The sequence below is a fragment of the Acipenser ruthenus genome, chromosome 10 (assembly GCF_902713425.1).
Source record: "Acipenser ruthenus chromosome 10, fAciRut3.2 maternal haplotype, whole genome shotgun sequence".
Lineage (NCBI taxonomy): Eukaryota > Metazoa > Chordata > Actinopteri > Acipenseriformes > Acipenseridae > Acipenser > Acipenser ruthenus.
In genome coordinates, this window is record NC_081198.1 from 18977657 (window position 1) to 18999039 (window position 21383).

The 21383-nt window shown below is 40.2% G+C and overlaps 1 protein-coding gene across 1 annotated transcript in view; it reads left to right on the forward strand.

The window, feature by feature from the left end:
* Positions 1-70: 70 nt before the first annotated feature.
* LOC117401375 (collagen alpha-1(XXVII) chain-like) overlaps positions 71-21383 on the forward strand; it is a 34741-nt gene continuing 13428 nt past the window's right edge. Inside the window, exons 1-15 of the mRNA XM_034002004.3 lie at positions 71-1984; positions 2303-2385; positions 3528-3581; positions 6788-6907; positions 7377-7415; positions 11576-11629; positions 11948-12001; positions 13267-13374; positions 14877-14930; positions 16191-16244; positions 18094-18138; positions 18558-18611; positions 20154-20198; positions 20734-20787; positions 21234-21278. Of these exons, the coding sequence (XP_033857895.3) occupies positions 88-1984; positions 2303-2385; positions 3528-3581; positions 6788-6907; positions 7377-7415; positions 11576-11629; positions 11948-12001; positions 13267-13374; positions 14877-14930; positions 16191-16244; positions 18094-18138; positions 18558-18611; positions 20154-20198; positions 20734-20787; positions 21234-21278 (2760 nt within the window). The 5' untranslated portion in view covers positions 71-87. The remainder of the gene's footprint in view (positions 1985-2302; positions 2386-3527; positions 3582-6787; positions 6908-7376; positions 7416-11575; positions 11630-11947; positions 12002-13266; positions 13375-14876; positions 14931-16190; positions 16245-18093; positions 18139-18557; positions 18612-20153; positions 20199-20733; positions 20788-21233; positions 21279-21383) is intronic.

Genomic DNA, 21383 nt, shown 5'->3' on the forward strand with positions numbered 1-21383 from the left:
AGTGAGATACAGCCTACTGATATGAAAGCATCAAGTGAGGTACAACATACTGATATGAAAGCACCAAGTGAGATACAGCCTACTGATATGAAATCACCAAGTGAGATACAGCCTACTGATATGAAAGCACCAAGTGAGATACAGCCTACTGATATGAAAGCACCAAGTGAGATACAGCCTACTGATATGAAAGCATCAAGTGAGGTACAGCATACTGATATGAAAGCACCAAGTGAGATACAGCCTACTGATATGAAATCACCAAGTGAGATACAGCCTACTGATATGAAAGCACCAAGTGAGATACAGCCTACTGATATGAAAGCACCAAATGAGATACAGCCTACTGATATGAAAGCAGCAATTGAGACAGCGGCAGCAGAAATGAATCCATCAGATATTAAAGCACCAACTGAGATGATAGCACCAAGTGAGACAAAAACTACAAGTAGGACAGCACCGATCAAGACTAAAGCAGCTTCCAATGTGAGAGCGCCAAGTGAGACAGAGACAACAGAAACCAAAGTGCCAAGTGAGATAGAGCCAACCAATAAGACATCACCAAGCCAGCCAATCAAGACAAAGGTGCCAACCAATATGAAAGGTCCAGGTGAGACCGAACCAATGGAAACGAAAGCGCCAAGTGAGATGAAACTGCCAAGTGAGATAGAATCAAGCGAGACAAAAGCCAGAACTGACCTGAAAGTGCCGACTGAAATAGAATCAAGTGAAACAAAAACCAGAACTGACCTGAAAGTGCAGACTGAAATAGAATCAAGTGAGACAAAAGCCAGAACTGACCTGAAAGTGCTGACTGAGATAGAATCAAGCGAGACAAAAGCCAGAACTGACCTGAAAGTGCTGACTGAAATAGAATCAACTGAGATGGAAGTGCTTAGTGAGACAGTGGCAAGCAATAAGATAGCACCAAGCCAGCCAATGGAGTCAGAGCCACCTGAGACACCAACCAATGTGAAAGCTCCAAGTGAGACTGAGCCTCGTGAGACGAAAGCTGCAACCGATGTGAAAACGGCAAATGAGAAGAAAGCGATACCTGATATGAAAGTGCCCATTGAGATAGAATCAAATGAGACGAAAACGATATCTGATATGAAAGTGCCCATTGAGATAGAATCAAATGAGATGAAAGCAATACCTGATACGAAAGTGCCCACTGAGATAGAATCAAATGAAACGAAAGTGATACCTGATATGAAAGTGCCCATTGAGATAGAATCAAATGAGATGAAAGCAATACCTGATACGAAAGTGCCCACTGAGATAGAATCAAATGAAACGAAAGTGATACCTGATATGAAAGTGCCCATTGAGATAGAATCAAATGACACGAAAGCGATACCTGATATGAAAGTGCCCATTGAGATAGAATCAAATGAAACGAAAGCGATACCTGATATGAAAGTGCCCATTGAGATAGAATCAAATAAGATGAGAGCAGCAAGTGATACCAAACCTAGTAAGACGGACATACCAGCAGAGAGGAAAGTGTCAAGTAAGGCGATTGCACCAACGGAGACAGCAGCAACCAACAAGACAGCACCAAGCCAGCCAATTGAGACAGAATCACCTGAAACAAAGCTGCCAACCGATATGAAATCGACTAGTGAGACACAATCACCAACTGATATGAAATCGACTAGTGAGACACAATCACCAACTGATATGAAATCGACTAGTGAGACACAATCACCAACTGATATGAAATCGACTAGTGAGACACAATCACCAACTGATATGAAATCGACTAGTGAGACACAATCACCAACTGATATGAAATCGACTAGTGAGACACAATTATCAACTGATATGAAAGCATCGAATGAGACAGAAGAGCAGACCTCTGCACCAACAGGGAATGCCAGCTCTGTGTTTTCATCTTCTGATTCAGAGCTTCACAGAGCAGGGACGGAGTTTTGTCTTTTAGTGCTCAACAGTACTGGCTGCTCAGACAGCAACTCCACAGGTAAAGTACAGAGCCCCCCCTGGGCCCCTTCACATTCACAGGCCGACACACATGGAGGCACAGAGTTGGGCTTGGCACCGGAGTCTGAGCGAGACGCATGGCTCTACAGCCGCTTCAAACCCAGTCTCTCAGATTTTCTGCTGCTTAGACTCCGACAGGATTATAGGGAAGGAACCGGGGGCCACAAAGGCAGCCTAGCTGTTGATTTGACTTCGGGGCCTTTCAGAAAGCTTCAGGCCCAGGCATTGGGAGTGCTAAAAACTCAGAGGAGTTTGTACAGCATAGGGATGAAAACCGTGTTCATTCCTGTCATTTCAGCTGACCTCTTCAAACCCCCAACCAGGAGAGGCACTGTCAAGGTGTGGAGGCTGCCCCAGCTATCTCTCCGGCCAGGGCCACCGGTAAGACATCCACAAGGGGACCACGCTGCAGGGAGTGGCTGGACTCTGACACTTTATTGAATAGCTCAGTTAATTAGTCACTTACAAATGATTCTGCTCAAAGATAGAAAGTGGCCAGGTGTATTGTGTAACAACTTAAAACCTCTGTACATAAATGCCATTGTGTTTAATGCGTGTTTTGTTCCCCCACCTGTTAATACGTATTTTGTTACATGCCTGCATACATACATACAGTACTTGCCGTATATGCCCGAAATAGCATCCAGTCGCCACTGTCCGCTCTTATTCATATAAGCGCCCAGCTTTACTGACAAATGGTTAATAAGAGCCCACACTCTCCAAAGTGCCCCCCCCCCCCCCACCCATTCATTTTTTAATATCTTAAATTATTATGTTACTTACAAGTCAAAAATATTTTATTTCTTATACACTATTAAACAAATTACTCTGGTAAAAACTGACTCGTTTGTACGTAGTTTTCCTGTTCCACAGGCAGGGTTTTGCATTTAATACGTACAGTTTAATACATACAGTACCATTTAATACGTAGTTTTCCTGTTCCACAGGTATATATTTTGTGCAAATAAGGTACATCCGGACAGTAAATGAAAATCACAGCGGCATATGTGACGTCAGGCAGAAAAACAGCTGCTGTTTACTTTTATTCTATGTTTTTGTTTGCACAGCCGTTGTACAGTTTAAACGTATAACATATACAATTTTAATTACATTTAGCGAAAACATAAATTTGTAAAATGGTACTACTTATTACATTGTATGGTGTGTTTTGTACAAATAATAAACAACTGTTCTTTGGCAGTTTAGCTTTCTTGTATTGTTTATATTTAAGGTACTTAAATTACATACAGCCTTTCAAATTGCGTTTACTATGTACTTTGTTTATAAGAACATAAGAACATAAGAAAGTTTACAAACGAGAGGAGGGCATTCAGACCATCTTGCTCGTTTGGTTGTTAGTAGCTTATTAATCCCAGAATCTCATCAAGCAGCTTCTTGAAGGATCCCAGGGTGTCAGCTTCAACAATAAAATACTGATTTCTATTGTCCCTTGGAGTCCGTTATAGGAGTGCACCTATAATATTAAAGGAGAACTTATTAATCTGCCCTTGTTTCTTCTGCAGGGACCACCGGGGCCCTATGGACCCCCAGGGCCACCGGGACTGAAGGGAGACAAAGTAGGTACCAGAATTTTAACAAAGTCAATGTTTCGGTCACTTTGTTAAATTCTCAGTTAAAGGGATAGATCATATTTCTTACATGTTTAACATCAGAACATGTTCTGCATGATTCAATGTTGTCATTTCTGCTTAGGGTATTATTTACCAAGTTTATTAACTATTCTAGCTGAAAAATTATTCTGGAAAGACTCCTTAAGGCTGATTATGTGAAGTTAGGTGGTAGTGCACACATCGTTGCGCTATGCACTGAAGCCCAAAGGTGAAGGATTGTAAACTGAAACCTGTGTAACACAGATATGCTTCCTATTATGAAGGTAATGGTTCTGCTTGGATACTTCAGGGTAATCCATTCCTCTGAGATTTTCAAACTGTAAGTGGTAGCATATTACAATACAGTATGTACCTGAGGAGGTCTGTGGTAAACTGTAGATTATTATTTGTTTATTTAGCAGACACCTTTATCCAAGGCAACTTACAGAGACTAGGGTGTGTGAACTACGCATCAGCTGCAGAGTCACTTACAATTACGTCTCACCCGAAAGACGGAGCACAAAGAGGTTAAGTGACTTGCTCAGGTTCACACAATGAGTCAGTGGCTGAGGTGGGATTTGAACCAGGGACCTTCTGGTTACAAGCCCTTTTCTTTAACCACTGGACCACACAGCCTCCTCCAGGCTTGTAACAGTCCACTCTTCCACAATCATACAATTATACCCAAGCCTGTGATCTAAAGGGTTAATCTCTGCTCCTGGTCTCCAATTTAAAATGCCTGTTGGGGTCCCCATACACCCTTGTATGATTGCGACACCTGTCCCCATATACACGCCTGACCAGGCACACAAGGATGCATCTCGCATGCAAAGGCAGACATGAGTAAAAGATGTAACCTCCACTGAGGTTTAATCAAGTGCCTATGTTTATGAACTTTGTGAAGAATAAGACATGCAAACACTGAAGAAAATGTGTAAGAAAATTTGTTAAAACCAGGAATTTGTATATACTGAAAAAAAATACGACAATTACTTGTAATATGGTTTCTTCGTAGGATGATGAACTCCACACACAAAGTGAACTCCCAGTCTCCATGTTGTTTGGTCAGGAGAAACAAACCAATCTCTTACCCAGAGATCATTGTGATATCATTCAAAGTGTACATCCTCCTTAAAACCTGACGTCATTTCCAGTATCACTGTCCAAATTTTGAAAATAAGGCAGTAAAGGAAAAAGAGGGAAGGAGAGTGGGATATAGGTGTGTGGAGTTTATCATCCTATGAAGAAACCACATTACAGGTAATCTTTGTATTCTTACCTCATATGATGGACTCCACACACAAAGTGAACAATACCAAAGGATGTAGACAAGAGGGAGGAAGGGTAGACATCAGTAGAGGAAGTCACAAATTACACATTCAGGTATAATGCTAAATAAAGGGTTCAAAGGAGGCCCAGGTAGCAACATTGCAGATGTCCTGTATTAGCACTGATTTTAGTTTTGCCCATGTAGTAGCCATTCCCCTACCAAGTGGGCTTTGCTGGATCCTGTAGGTGGTTTATTTTCGAGTCTGAAACTGAACTCGATGCAGGATGTGATCCCATTTGAAATGGTCTGTTAGGAGACAGATTTGCCCGGGGGGTTTGTAAGCTTTCTTGCTGAGGTCATTGCCACAGAAATATTGTTTTCCAAGTGAAGAATTTCTCTTTCCATGTAGCCATGGGTTTGAACGGAGGTCCCATATGTTTGTTGAGTACCAGGCTGAGGCTCCATTGAGAGACGACGTGTTTCCTTGGGACCTTAGGTTGTTAAGCCCTCTAACGAATTTCTACACCATGGGGTGGGAACCTACAGGATGACATTCCCAGCCGGGTAGCAATGTGGAGATTGCTGAGATGTGAACCTTGATGGAGGATGAAAAGAAATTACATAGAGATATGCATGTGGTGCAGAAATTTTGAATCGCACCAGAGGACAATTTCTCTCCATTTGTCTGTATAGGCCTGAAAAGTGGAAGGTTTTTTGTTTTTTTTATGCAAGAAGGATATTTGTTACTTGTTCAGATGGGCTCTAGTTCCTCAGTTGTTGCCTTTCAATCTTCAGACAGCTAGTCATAACAGCAAAGGATTGTGGTGGAGCATCTTCCCATTGTTCCGGGACAGCAGATCTCAGCTTACCACTCGGTGCAGGGGACCAACTTCAGCCATTTCCAGCATCTCAGAACCAGGACCTCTTGGGCCAGCATGGGGCTATAGGATGAGACTGGCTTTGTCTCCACTTACCTTCCTGAGCACTGTTGGGATTAGTGGCAGGAAGCCATTAAGGTGGTGCTGGTGGTTGTGACCAGAACGGTATTCTGTAGTCGTACTGTATGAGCCCAGGACCTGAAGGATCTGATGTTATATTCTGCCATCTTGTCAGAAAATGAGAAACCCTGTCCCCTACCAGCAGTGGTGAGGGGGGGTGGAGACATGAGCTGGTGGTAGGAGATGTCAAGAGAAAGTCAAGGGCTTCTCTTCTTCCTTATTATGGCCACGGGAGGATCTATATTGAAAACAGACCTGCCTTTCAAAAGATAGAATCGTCCAAGTCTTAAAGACATCTGCCTGTTGTAAAACACTCTACTGGGGGATTTGCCTCTTCCAGCTGCCGAAAGGGACCGGATAGCCTGTCTCAACCTCCTTTATATGGGACAGGGAGTCCTTCAGACCAGTGCCACAGAGGAGATCACCTTGAAAAGGTAACCCCAGCAGCTTGGCTTGTGTGTCTGCTGTGAGTGTAGATATGTTCACTTGAAAGGACCTCCTTGCAGCAACAGCATTCCCCACAGCCCTAGTGTTGGTGTCAATGGTATCACATGCAGCCTGCAGGTGGATCCTGGTGACATACTGCCCTCCTCTGCTAGCTGCATGGCCAGAGCTTGTGTTGATATTTAGCTGTGTACACCTGATAGTTATTAATGCGCATGCTGCAGGGGGAGGCTGAATCCATAACCAAGCAAACAATGATCTCTGGATAAGAGATTGATTTGTTTCTCCTGACCCAAGCAACATGGAGACTGGGAGTTCATTTTGTGTGTGGAGTTCATCATACAAGATAAGAAAGATGTTTGCTTATTTCTATTAAAATAATAGATACTGTAAACCATTCAGATCATCAAATCTGTGTATGAGCACACCCTCTGATGGCTCCCATGTGCTTCTCACTGCAGGGCTATCACGGTGTGATGGGGCGGACTGGCAGGACGGGCGACCGTGGCCCCATCGGCCCTCCAGGGATGCCCGCCATCTTGGTGTGGAAGAACTCTGAGGAGGAGTGGCAGGCTTTCAAAGTATGTGAGAGAACAGCTACCCCTACTGTCAGTCTGGTGCAATTTCAGACACTGCTGGTGGGAAACATGTTTGTATTTGTTCATGTAACAAAACCTGTAAATTACTGTCAAAAAACATCACACCAATTCATAAATGCAATAAATAACACTCATTCTGCTGTAGTGTTTCTCTAATAATTATTTTGATAGGGACCAGATTTTTTTAGACTTGAGAGATTGTTTTACAGTACCATGATATAAATTATACTTTTGTCTACCAGCTACTTCAAAATGAAAGAATATTTGAATATTCTTTTAAATCTGAAATATTGAAATTCATATTCGCCCCAGCCTTAAGAAGCAGAACTAATATAATGTGTGCAGGACACCGCGTTCACACTGTACAACGCTGCAACAAGGAAACGGCTAGCCTTGTTTCACAGGATATACATACTGTATACTAAACATCTCTTTTTTTTCTGTTTTGTAGAAAAGAAAATTTTACAAAAATCTCATTGCAAATTGGCCTGTAAGTATAATCTTCACTGGCATATTTGATATGCATGTTTGGTAGTATACAATGACAAGCTTCACTTATTCCTTAGTCCTTTCCCAACTGTTTATTGTGTTTGGGTGTGACCTTTGCATTTCTAAAACAATTACACTGTACAAAGTGAAAGACACTACCTGAAAGTGAGAGCTTTCTCTAACCTAGTATGGCTTCACATGGACGCTCAAGCCTCTTTCAGTGGATTACAATCAGTATTTCAGACAAACAAAGGTAAAAAAAGGAGTAACTTTTAAAAGTACTTACCTTTGCTGTTATTTCTGGTGCTGGCCTGATGCCATGTTTGTGAGGGGGAAATTGTGGGCAGGTTATGCTACAGTGTGCATTCTGAATCTGTTTCTGTGGATGCGCCGGCTGTGTAGATCTGCGGCTCACGTGACCTGCCTCCGACACTTTTCGTCTCTCTGTAATCTAGGTGTTTAAGCACAGCCGCCATACACCCAGTTTACCCCTCCCTTCCCTCTCACAATTTAATTTTCACATATTCCTCACGTAAGGCACTCTACAGTCGTATATGTTATGCAAACATAAAACATGTTTATATATATATTGCATTATCAGTAAATCTATTTAAAAAACATTCATCTTAAATAGTAACAATCCTGTATAAATGGCCATTTTCAAACAGAAAGATTCATCATTATTGTAACAAGGAATTTCAAGTATTCCATCAACACCGTAGGATAAATATCAGGTTAGAAAATACAACACTATTATTTTATTAAATGCAAAGAAAATTTAACATCAATACAATCAATACAGTCAACCGATTGTTACCCTCCACTACCTAGGTGTCAGTAGCAGGTTTAAACAGAACTACATTTTTTTTTTTAGATGCTTCTCTCGGTTTTTTCAGCACTAATTTGTTGTTTGCATTTACGTCTGTTCTCTGCACTTTCTGTAGCTGCTCAGTCGGCGCAGGTACCTGTGTGACCCGTCTAAGGTCACGCAGACAGTCGTCAAGAACAGACTTTGTCACTGATCGGCGCAATCTCATGTGTGTAGGGCTGCTCATTCCCCCTCATGTGTGTAGGGCTGCTCATTCCCCCTCATGTGTGTAGGGCTGCTCATTCCCCCTCATGTGTGTAGGGCTGCTCATTCCCCCTCATGTGTGTAGGGCTGCTCATTCCCCCTCATGTGTGTAGGGCTGCTCATTCCCCCTCATGTGTGTAGGGCTGCTCATTCCCCCTCATGGACCTGTAGCACGAGCTCTCACTGCCACATCTAGTTTCACAATGTTTGAGACTACACTTATACAAGCAGGGGAAAATACGGAAAACCATATACATAGCGTGACTCCCTTACAAGGGCAAACATTTCTTGAAAATGTAAAGGAAAATCTTGTTTCCAAAGATGAAGGATGGTATGCTTTATGAGCTGTTAAACCTGCATAGTTTAGTGAAGCTCAGGACAGCTAGATGACTAACACAAGAAACACACTGCAGTACTGATGGCTTTGTGGTGACGCAGGACCAGGAAGAGACAGACTCAGTATTAAACGCTGCTGCACGTATTTATTGTAAAATAAAAAAAAGGTTTAACAAAACAAAACACTTCTGAAAGTAAAAGACACGTTGGCCAAAATAGACAGATACAAACACTGAAACAAAACAAGCAAGTATCGTGCTGGTATAGAACCAGCATACGTAGCAATTGTTATTTCTATCTTTCAGTTCTCTTTACCCACATTCCGCCTTTGAACACTCAACCTCGTTCAGCCAAAGCTGCTGTTTTTTATACGTGTGACCGTCTCCAGATTAGTAATAAATGAATCCATCTGGAGACGGTCACACACTGTCCTGGTTTAACTGGATGGGGAATTTTAACCCCATCCATGCTGTAAAACAACAATAACAAAACATTGTGTAAAACACAACAGTACCTTTACATAATAATAATACAAAATACACACAGGGGCAGGGTGAACTCCGTCACACAAACCTGCATAGTTCAGTGAAGCTCAGGACAGCTAGACTAACACTAGAAACATGCCCTGCATAGTTTAGTGAAGCTCTGGACAGCTAGACTAACACTAGAAACATGCCCTGCATAGTTTAGTGAAGCTCTGGACAGCTAGACTAACACTAGAAACATGCCCTGCATAGTTTAGTGAAGCTCTGGACAGCTAGACTAACACTAGAAACATGCCCTGCATAGTTTAGTGAAGCTCTGGACAGCTAGACTAACACTAGAAACATGCCCTGCATAGTTTAGTGAAGCTCTGGACAGCTAGACTAACACTAAAAACAAACTAAATGAATAACCACGATAGGCACATGGCCCGAAATTACAGTGACATTCAACATTTTTATTTATGTAAAACGCCAATTAATATATATGTTTGTAAAATGGTACTTTTAACATATACAACCTTCATTGACATTCACCTTCATAGTTAAAAAGATATTCCTCAAAGAAGAATTTGTGTCCCTTGTCCTGCTTTGAACTTTTCATCTTTGAATATTTGCTTAGAAGACAGGCCTAACTTTCGAAGACGGATCAGAGACTGCGTAAACAAATCAGTGATCCATCAATGATGTAAAAAAAAAAAAAACAGGACAACGCACAAGCTACCTACAGGCATGTCAAGTCTCACACATGCAACGTGAGACTAACGCAATAGCATGCTATCTCACTCTCACGCATTCCTTAGCTTATCTCACGCAATATGAGTACAATAATAATAATAATAATTTATATATATATATATATATATATATATATATATATATATATATATATATATATATAAAAAGATTTAAAATAGTTTTACTCAGGCGCTGCAAGAGACAGCAATACATCCGGGGCCTCATTGTGCATGTGTACTGTGGTAACCAAGGAGACTGACTACAGGCCATGAGTTCTCCAAAATAACACCAGTTGATCGAAAGCTTGTGGGTTCTGCAAAGTACATCTCCAAATGTGAAGCACACTGGCCCTTATTGTCCCAGCAGCAGACATTTTTTTTTAAATGTACCCTGTGGAGCTGTTCTGTGGCCATCAAGGGGAAAATGATGTTACTCGTCATCTGGAAAGTGAAACACAGCTTCAAATCCCCTCACTGATAAATGAAGTATGTTTAAAAAGCATTATTATCAATATTATTATTATTATTTGTAGTAGTAGTAGTTATTTGTATCATATTAATAACATGCATGTGGAAATATTATTACGGAACATTAAGTGTTTCATATGCATTTTTAAGCAGTGCACATTTTAAAATAAACTATTACGTTCTGGTTGGATTAAAAACCTGCACCGTTGGGTGTCCCCAACTTGGACCAAAGATGAGAGGCTCTGCCTTAAGCAACGACATAGCACACCAGCTGGAAAGTCTCAATCTTTGGCCTAGAAATCTCACTCTGGGGCTGGAAGTCACTTTGGGATAGTCAACCTTTGGCATCTCTGTACCTAATACCAAAATCTGCTTTACCCTGCTAGTGGAGTTGGTCAGAATTCAAAATGGCTGCAGGAAAAGGGCAGATATGAGACTTTAGGAAGTTGACCGGAAGTACAGCATTGAAGTACCTGCAAGGAGCATTTGATAAATATTCTTCTCCAGTTTCAAATGCGTGCATTTTGATATGAGCAAAATTATAGCAATATGTATTAAGTTAAATTTACTGGAATTATTTTGTAATCACCTTATACTTTAATATTACTTTGATTACTGATTATTGGCTCCAAAATGTCTGTTACATATTACTGACTTCTTTCTTTAAGACAAAGTATATTACTGATTACTTACTTTAATATTACTATAATAATAATAATAATAATAATAATAATAATAATAATAATAAATCCATGTTTTATTGTTGATTCCAAATTGCATACTTTTAAATTGTGCTTAAAATTTACACAGAATTCTTAGTATTTTAATCGTTTAATTAACTTCTTCTTTTCTGAACTATAACTCAGCCAGCTTCTTTAAACTAGGATTGTTTATATACCGATCACACAGAGTTGGACAATGAGTTTCACTGTAGTGTAATGTTAGTGAGGTAGAAGAGAAGAGTCAGATTTGAATCACGTGAGGGAAAGCTCATTCTAATGCGCTCACAAGTCCAGCTCCTTTCTAACTTGCGTCGGTGTTTTGTTTGTTTCTTTTCGTTCTTTAGAAGCGGAAGGGACCCCCAGGGCCATACGGACCTCAAGGGGAGCCTGGACCCCTGGTAAGAAATGAACAATATCAGGGGTGCTTCATACCATTTGCATTCTTAGGGTATCTCACTCTCATAGGATCCTATTGCGGAAGAAGTTAAGAACATTTACATCATTTTTACCAAGGGGGTTACTTCTGAAAAGACTTTGAATTTCTGAAGTTAGGTGCTTTTAAAAATGGTCATTTTGACCTCCACTTGTCTAACTAGTTTTTATGCAGGACTGTTGCTGTACACATGTAAAGCAAACAGATGCTTGTTGTTTATTAAGGGAACCGCACTTTTGTTTTGTGAAATATAAATACATTAATAACAGAGTTCGCTCTGCAGGGCTCTCCTGGCATTCCTGGCAAGCAAGGGCCGAAAGGGGAGCGAGGGAAAATTGTAAGTATCCTCTTTGAACTGTGAACTTCTCAAGCACTTTGTAAGAGGTATATCTAAATCTATATTGTAATTAAGTCATTTATCAAGTAGTATTAATTCCAGTACACAAATCCTTTGTGATGCCATCCTCTGAAAATAATATCAGATGTATATGTTATATAAATAGTAGACTATTACCCTTGATTCAAGTTGATATAAAAGCAAGATACACACACTATACACACACTCCTCACACAGTATGGGTCAGCTACACACACTATATACACACTCCTCACACAGTATGGGTCAGCTACACACACTATATACACACTCCTCACACAGTATGGGTCAGCTACACACACTCCTCACACAGTATGGGTCAGCTACACACACTGCTGCTTGTCGGGCAGCAGTGTGGAGTAGTGGTTAGGGCTCTGGACTCTTGACCGGAGGGTTGTGGGTTCAATCCCCAGTAGGGGACACTGCTGTTGTACCCTTGAGCAAGGTACTTTACCTAGATTGCTCCAGTAAAAACCCAACTGTATAAATGGGTAATTGTATGTAAAAATAATGTGATATCTGTATGTGACAGGATTGACCGAGGTTTGAGACTCAGAGACAGTATAAAGTTCAAAAATAAAGTTTTAATAAACAAAAATACAAAATAAACCAGCACAAGGGCCAAACAAAAAGGTTTAAACATAAAATAAACACAAAGCAAAAAGCAAAACTCACAAAAATAAAGGTTTCCAGGCTGGGCGTTGCCTTCACTGGAACAGAAAACACAGCACAAACAAAACACTCCTTCTCTTTCCAGAACTCTCTCTACAACTCTCCCTCCTAGCCAGGGCCTCTCCCCTGGCTTTTATCCCCTGTGGCTGGAGCCCAATTAATCAATAATTGCTAATTAGTCAATTAGGGCTCCAGCCACATTCTCACATGTTTTTCTGGCAGGGAGGAATTTTAACCCCCTCCCTGCCAGTCCCAACCATGATCATAAAGACGGGGCAGTCCCCGTCACACTGTATAATGTGAAATAATGTATAATGTGATATCTTGTAACAATTGTAAGTCGCCCTGGATAAGGGTGTCTGCTAAGAAATAAATAATAATAATAATAATATATACACACTCCCCACACAGTATGGGTCAGCTACACACACTATATACACACTCCTCACACAGTATGGATCAGCTACACACACTATATACACACTCCCCACACAGTATGGGTCAGCTACACCGGCTAGTAATGGTCTGTTGTTCTCACTGTGCTTGTCATGCAGGGTAATCCCGGACCCCCGGGTTTGCCTGGACCCCCAGGCCGGCCAGGGAGAGACGGGCTTCCTTTGACAGACGCAGAGCCAGGGCCACCAGGGTTCCCTGGAGAGAAGGTACGTGTTACTAATGATTATTCTATGAATGTAACATTTTAACCCAAACATTGAATCAGTGCCAAACAATCTGTATTCTCTATAGCCAACACCCGGTTTGAAAAGCCCAGATTTAACAACAGAAGATGTGGGGTTATGTATGCCAATTTGGAGTAATTACACTCCAAATATACATATTTGCCATTTAAAAGAACCACAAATACATAATAAACAGAAATCCAGAAATGTAACAGTATTTGCCACTATAGTGGGGCTTTAGCAATGGACCGAAAATACCCACCTGTCAAAGGGTTAAAAGAAAGTTTAGTGTAGCAATCCAAAAGAGAGAGTGAACTTTAGCAGTGTACAGTGTACCAGTAGACAGCTGGGGTCACCCTTTACCTACGCCTCCTCTATCGTGTTAGGAAGACATCTAACAGGTCACAGCCTTTACTGCACTGCTCATTGCTGTATTAGCTGTGACCACAAGAGGGAGCTCTGCTAAACAAGTCAGAACAATGGAACAGACTTGAAGTGTCAACACAAAGCACAACTTTCCTGAACATACAGATCACTGAGCTAGATATGGATTGCCAGCCATACCACAGTAACTATTAACCAGTGGAATTAAAAATGTTCAGCACAATTGAAAAGATGAGCTTGGTTACTGCAGTGCAAGATAAGAAATATTCATTTTAAAACCAAAATACCAAATGTTTAGATCATTTAAAAAAATTCTCATTGTTACAGTAGGTGTGTGTATTCAGTGGGATCACATTGTCATGCAACCTAAAAGGTGAAACAGGTAACTGCACATTTATGCTAAGGACTGTTTACAAGTATCTTACATGTGTACAAGTACACCTTCTCACCTGAAGGGGAGACATACCGGTATATACCAGTAATTTATTTATTTGCATAAAAAAATTATTTTGAAGAATTTAAAAAATTTAAGGATGAATGCTCAATGTTAACTGAGATGATAATAACACCCACCAAAGGACATACCTAGAAAGAACAAACCCTTTCAGTGCTCCACATATTATGGGCATGTTTTACTTTAGCAGTTATTTTATATGTATAAAACTGAAGAAGGCCTTAGCTGAAAAGTGTGTCTACTTAAACAGGAAGTGAAGTATCTCTGGAGTTCTCATTGTGAGAGGCAGTGCTGTATCTCTGTGGTTCTCATTGTGTGAGAGGCAGTGCTGTATCTCCTCTCATTGTGCGAGATGTAGTGCTGTATCTCTGTTCTCATTGTGTGAGAGGCAGTGCTGTATCTCTGTGGTTCTCATTGTGTGAGAGGCAGTGCTGTATCTCTGTGGTTCTCATTGTATGTGAGGCAGTGCTGTATCTCTGTGGTTCTCATTGTGTGAGAGGCAGTGCTGTATCTCCTCTCATTGTGTGAGATGTAGTGCTGTATCTCTGTTCTCATTGTGTGAGAGGCAGTGCTGTATCTCTGGAGTTCTCATTGTGTGATGGTTGTGGTTGTGAGTCATGGCGTTACATCTGCTGTTGTGTTTCAGGGTCCAAAGGGATATAAAGGGGAGCGAGGAAATCCTGGAGAGGTGGGCGAGCCGGTAAGGAAAGCTGATATTTAATGAATGTTTATATTTCTTTAAAATCCATTCTAATTGAGTTCTAACGAAGGCTTTAAAATCAATTTCCTTCACTCTTATTAGCACTAACAGAATTATCAAACGGCCCCCTTTAAAAGAGTTCTAACCAAGGTTTTAAATAACTGGAGCTGAAAGACAGTTGATGTCTGTTTAACAAAAATGAGTCATGGCTTTTCTTATTATTAGACAGCACAGGTGTTCAGATTGTAGGGTAAGGCTGTGTTTTAAAGATTACAGCAGTTAGTTTGGTTAGATATACTAGTTTTTCTGCAGGGATTTTAAAGCTGATAAACAATTCCCAGATAAAGTGTTCCTATCTAGCCCCAATTTACAAGTGCATGGAATAATTTATAAAACAGACACCTTGAAACTTCCTAATACTGTTTTTTGTTTTTTTGCATGAACAGTATATCTTGATGCAATATATGTTTCAGCGTTTATTTGTCATGGCCTCACAAAATACTTTAATAAATCACTCGCCTTTTAGAGTAACATATTTGACTAGCGTTCTTCATCAGCACACCATAAAACCTCTTAATTATACAACAGATTTCACACCTTTCAATTATCAGTCATTTATGTCCAGCTGCGCTTCGATATTTGTAACCGTTGCACAATGAACAGGTTTCATGAAGATTCAGTAAAGAGCCCAAAAACACATAAATATGTTGCTCTATAAGGTGAGTGATTAATTAAAGTATTGTGTGAGCCCCTAAGCAATAAAGGTTGAAAATGTGCCAGCCTAAATATCTGCAAGAGCAGATTTCAAATAGTCCTTTGAATACTGGACCGCTTATTGTACATTAGCATGACCAAGCCCAGCTGCTTTTTCATGATACTGACCTCTCTAATTTGGTATTTACAATCGTATGTTCCTGACATCAGAGCTCCTACATTATTTCACAGCACAATATTTCATGAATCCAGTTAATTCACGCTTAGGTGTTGACAGTAAACTACACATGTACTGTATATAAATGGCAATACATGCTTTACAGAAAAAACAGTGCAATTCTGTCTAATTGGCCAACTTTGGAAAGATATAAACGGAACAGTGTCTGAGTAGAAAGAACACATGCATTCTGGGGAAACATTGTGAACCTGTAATAAACTTAAACAAATAGGCAGATATTGCCTTTATATTTACAATGAGTTCACTGCTACCATTCGTCTGCTTCATAGTTCCTTGTAATGTTAAATGAAGGAACATGTGTGTTTTAGGGATACGAAGGGGAACCTGGGCCGCAGGGGCACAAAGGCAGAAAAGGCATAATGGTAAGTTACGTATTTAACCTTTCATGAATTCAGTGTCACAAACACTGACCTGCACAGCAATGCAGAGCTGTTTCAGGGGTCAAATCAAAACATTACAGCACATCAGCTTATAACTCTGCCGTAACTTCTGGAGTTTTAAAAATCTGTATGTGTTTTTGAGTAGTACAGTATTAACAGAAAACATGATGGTGCTCAGAAATAATTAGGTACAGGTATGCGTCCTTTGCAAAAGAAACCAAACCCAGTCTGGGTTTTAATAAATGCACATGAATGGTGTAAAGATAGAGGATCTATTCTTCAGACTGAGAATCACTCATAGTAGAGGATAAGGCTACCATGTTTACATTTGGACGGGGCCTTGTGAAAACCAAAAAAATACTGATGTATTCAATTGATTAAAAAACCTAAAAAAAAGAATATATATATAGTAAACCAGCCGGCACTCACAGTCGTTCGTGCCCCTTTTTAAAACCAGACCCAGGACACAGGTTATGGACATGCGGTTGGAGCACTAACTAAACAATATGCAGGTCCCTGACTAGCTTGCAGGACGGCTAAGCCGTTTACCTGGCATACACAGAACACACAATAGCAACCCCGTACTCACAAGGGTGACTGCCTGGAACCAGAGCACACCGCCTACTGCTTCCTTGAACACAGCTGTCCTGAGCAGACTGACTGCCTCTCTTAAATACCCTGCACCTGGTTCTAATTTACAATTACCACCAGGTGCAGGGGATAATTAACACTCAAATAATTAACAACTGAAAATTAAACAATTAAACAATAGACAATTAAACTAAACAAATGTGCCTACGCACATGTTTTCTGCAGGGAGGATTTAACTCCCTCCCTGCTATCTTACAATATATATATATCAGTTGGATATTAAACAGTACTTCACATTTACTACAGTACTAAGCAGCACACAATACAATTTTTTGCAAGGTTGAAAGAAATGTGATACATAAAGAAACGTTTTTTGCACACGTGTATTCTGTGGATGAGTGCAGAACATTCTAATTAATGTAAAGCACTTCGACAGGTAACTTACACAAGCAAACTAAGAATACAAATAAACTCAAATATGATTTTGACAATAAAACCACTCTAGATTTTTTAAAAATGTACTTACTTTATTTTCTTTTAATTATTAGTGATCATATCTGAGGTCAGTTATATTTAGATACTGAAAACAACAACTCTTAATTGAACTTCGCCAACCTTTTTCATTACACTGTCTCCAGACTCTGAGAATTGCTGCTTGATGTTAGTTTATAGTTAATGGATTTTCTAAATGCTTATAACCAGTAAACTAAATGTAGCCATTTATACATTTAAAGATGGGAGCCTTAGCAGAAGAACAGGAGTCCATTGCTGTGATTATAAAATGGAACTTATACAGCTAGTGTTCTCTTAAGATTGAAACAGAATGGAGCTCCGCACAAGGGTTATAGAAAGGGCAGGTTCTGAAACTTCACTATGAATGTTCTTAATGTTCAGGGCACTGTTTTGAATCAAACTTTTCTGGGTTTATTTATGTGGTTGAATTTCAGTGAGTGAGTGGGTCATTTTGCAGGTTTGCACTTGATCTAAAAATGTGCGCTTGCAGAAGCCTCTCTTTCTTTCAACCGTGACCCATTAGATCACACCAGCAAAGCTGCTGATTGTTGCAGAGCAGATGGATATGAATATTACATTGTAAATACAGTTGTTTGTGTTTCTCGTGGAAGAATCGATCATTAATGCTCTATAAGATCCTAAGACAGCAGAACCAAACCTAACCTTCCCTTCTTCAATCCTGCAGAGATCGCTAACAGCATTACTGATTTGTTTTTCCTGTCTGCAGGGTGAGAAAGGAGACCAGGGACTTGTTGGCGGGCCAGGGTATCTTGTAAGTAATCAGAACATTATCAGGGCTCTATGTACTGTGTACTGGGGGGGACTAGGGACGAAGACCACCATCACTCCCAACTATACCAGTGACGTCCTGTGCAGCATCAGCTGTTAGTAGGGAGGCTCCATGGAAGGGATTCTATATCGGTGATTTATGTAATGATACTCAACTTCTCAATGGGAATTATGTAATAAGATGCAAGCTGGGGGTATTATTCTGTTGTTTTTACTAGAGAACCATTGTTATTCAGTACAAAAAATTGTTTTCTAAGAAGAGGGTCAGTTATAATGAGATTACATTTTTCCAGCTATCAAATCAATCCTAACACCTTCTTCATGGTATTTAAACAGTTTGGAGGGACAGTGTGGTCCAATGAAGGATGCACACACTTGAACCTGATTGTTCTCTTCCTTCAGGGTTTAATGGGACCCAGAGGACCCAGAGGATTCCTTGGACCGACTGGACCTCGTGTAAGTACAAAACAATCTGTGGAAACCCACTGGGATCCATTACAATCATGAGCATTACAATGAAGGAACTGAAGCTTGCAGAACCATCATCAGAACACAGCTTTACCAGTAATGGCAAAAAAATTATCTGGAACAAATACAGAGGAAAAGAGGGTTCTAGCTAATGAAATAGTACTTAAATCTCACCTGCTTTGTACTTCCATTCTCAAAGTATACCTTAGGTGAAATGACCAATGAAGTGCAAATATAGAAAACTGTATGAAAGTATAACTCAGAGATTTCTCTAACCTCGTATGGTACCAGATATACATTAAAAAATGAAATAAGTGTTTGCTATTACATCTGCTTCTTTCAAAACACCACATCTGAGATATATATGGCGAATGGAAGTGCATGACAGGTTTTTGGAATATTTTATGAGCTATAAACCTTTGTAAGAGAGTGGGCAAGAGGTACCTGGAAAGGATTCCAGCCCAGCCGTGGTTCTCAGGGAAAGAAGATCCTTTGGATAGAGACCAGCAGGCAGACAGCAAGATCAGCACTCCAGACAGCGACCATTGAAAGTGTAGCGATAGCAAGATCAGCACTCCGGACAGCGACCAGTGGAAGTGTAGAGAGACGGCAAGATCAGCACTCCAGACAGCGACCAGTGGAAGTGTAGAGAGACAGCAAGATCAGCACTCCGGACAGCGACCAGTGGAAGTGTAGAGAGACAGCAAGATCAGCACTCCGGACAGCGACCAGTGGAGCAAGGAGTTAAAGAATACTGGTATAAATATATATAAAAAAGAAAAAACATGACCTTTCAATTTGACATTTTCCACAGTACAAAGCAGTACACGATACATTTTTATAGTAAGGTAAAAAAAACAAAATATCTGATGCTTTAGGAAAAGTTGTATGCATGTGCTTCTGTGGTGGAGTACAGAGCATTTGGAAAATCTCATGACTTATTAACATGAAGCACAATGTTAAGCACACACCAGCAGCCGGTTAAGTTTCAACATATCTTACACAAGCAAACTAAGAATGAAAATAAATATTATTTTGGCTGCAGTGCATTATGAGAAAATATTTCATCGTGAGGTTCTGTGACATCATAAACCACAAGAGTGCAGAACCCTGAGATGAGATAAAGCAAAGTTGCCAGTGCTTGAACAGATCGTATTTTGACAGGGTCAGGGTCATATTTACTGCTGTCTTTTTTGCTTGCGCTAAAGTGCAATACAACTTTTTTTTACGATGGAGTATATAGCAATGACCAAAAGGTTTGCATCACCGTAGAATTTTAGGATTGAGACATAATTAAAAAAAAATGACATGAACATAATTCAGATCTTTTATTTAACATTATGTAATCAAAGCTATAAAAATATAAGGAAGCAGACTTAGTCTACATTCAGAGGGCGTGTTATGTACTTGAACAGAGATTTTCTGGAAATCTCTGATCCATTTTCTGTTACATGTGCTGTTATAAAGAGGTGGTTTAATATTCTAGTGAGTCTCACGTTTCTGATCCTTGTGATGTATTTATTAATTCAGGGTGAAGCTGGTGAGGCAGGCTTTTCAGGGCCTCCTGGAGCATTGGTAAGAAACTCAGCTCTCTCTCTCTCTCTCTCTCTCTCTCTCTCTCTCTCTCTCTCTCTCTCTCTCTCTCTCTCTCTCTCTCTCTCTCTCACTAATTTCAACAGATATACTTCTGTGCCCAGGTATTCAATTTAGTTATGAAAAATAGTATTCATATTATTAAAACATTCATTTCAATTTTACACCATCGCCTCTAATAGCAGTATTTATTCATGTATTTATTGTCTGTTTAATGATAAAACATTGCCTATGATCTTTTGTGTGCCTTGTATTTATTAAAAAAGAAAACATTTTACATTATCCGTGCTATTGGTCTTACATGCATCTAGAATTCAATAATGCAGTCTTAACTAATCTCGTTACACAGTCTTGATCTGATATCATTGGTGACACATTCTTCATAGTCCTTCTCTATACACCCAGTGCTTTGCACTTAAGTCACAGGGATACATTTCCAGATGAGCATTTCTTCTGTATTGCTTCACAACAGTCTGGCTTCTTGAAGTGTGTACATGTGGCGCCTCCTGTCTTGCAGGGTGTCTCTGGGCCGAGAGGAATGAAAGGCGTGCCAGGGGTGAATGGAGCTCAGGTAGGAACAGTGAGGGCAGATACTGAGACCTGTCTATTAAAAAGTGTAAAGATGATAGCCAGCAAAAATGAAACCTGAAATCAGGAAAACAACAGTTGTTGTTCATAACAACTTTTAGCGCTGGAAAAGAAGCAATATGAATTCTTCCACATGTTTGTAATATTGAATTACTTCAATGACCACTAGTGACACAAGGAGTAACAGGCCAAGGTAGTGATTCCTCCATGTGTAAGCATGGGCTGTTGGGCTCCTCCTTCTTAAACATTTTTAAAACATGCAAAACAATAAAATAAAAAAAATATTTTTATCTCCCTCAAACCAACAAAAATAGCATATGCAAGTTAAAATAGAATATAAAGACGTGATTTATAGGTAATGGTGAGTTACACAATGAAAGTTAAACAAGCAGTAGCTCACCCCAGTTTGTATTTTGCTGTCAATTCCAGGGTCAGCCAGGAGCCATGGGGCCACGCGGACCAAGGGGGCTGCCAGTGAGTATCTGATCAGCAGTATCTGATCAGATTTTTTGTTAGCACCCTGTTAATACAGAGCAAGTGCTAAACCTGCAGTGGCCAGCATGATACATTCAAGAAAAA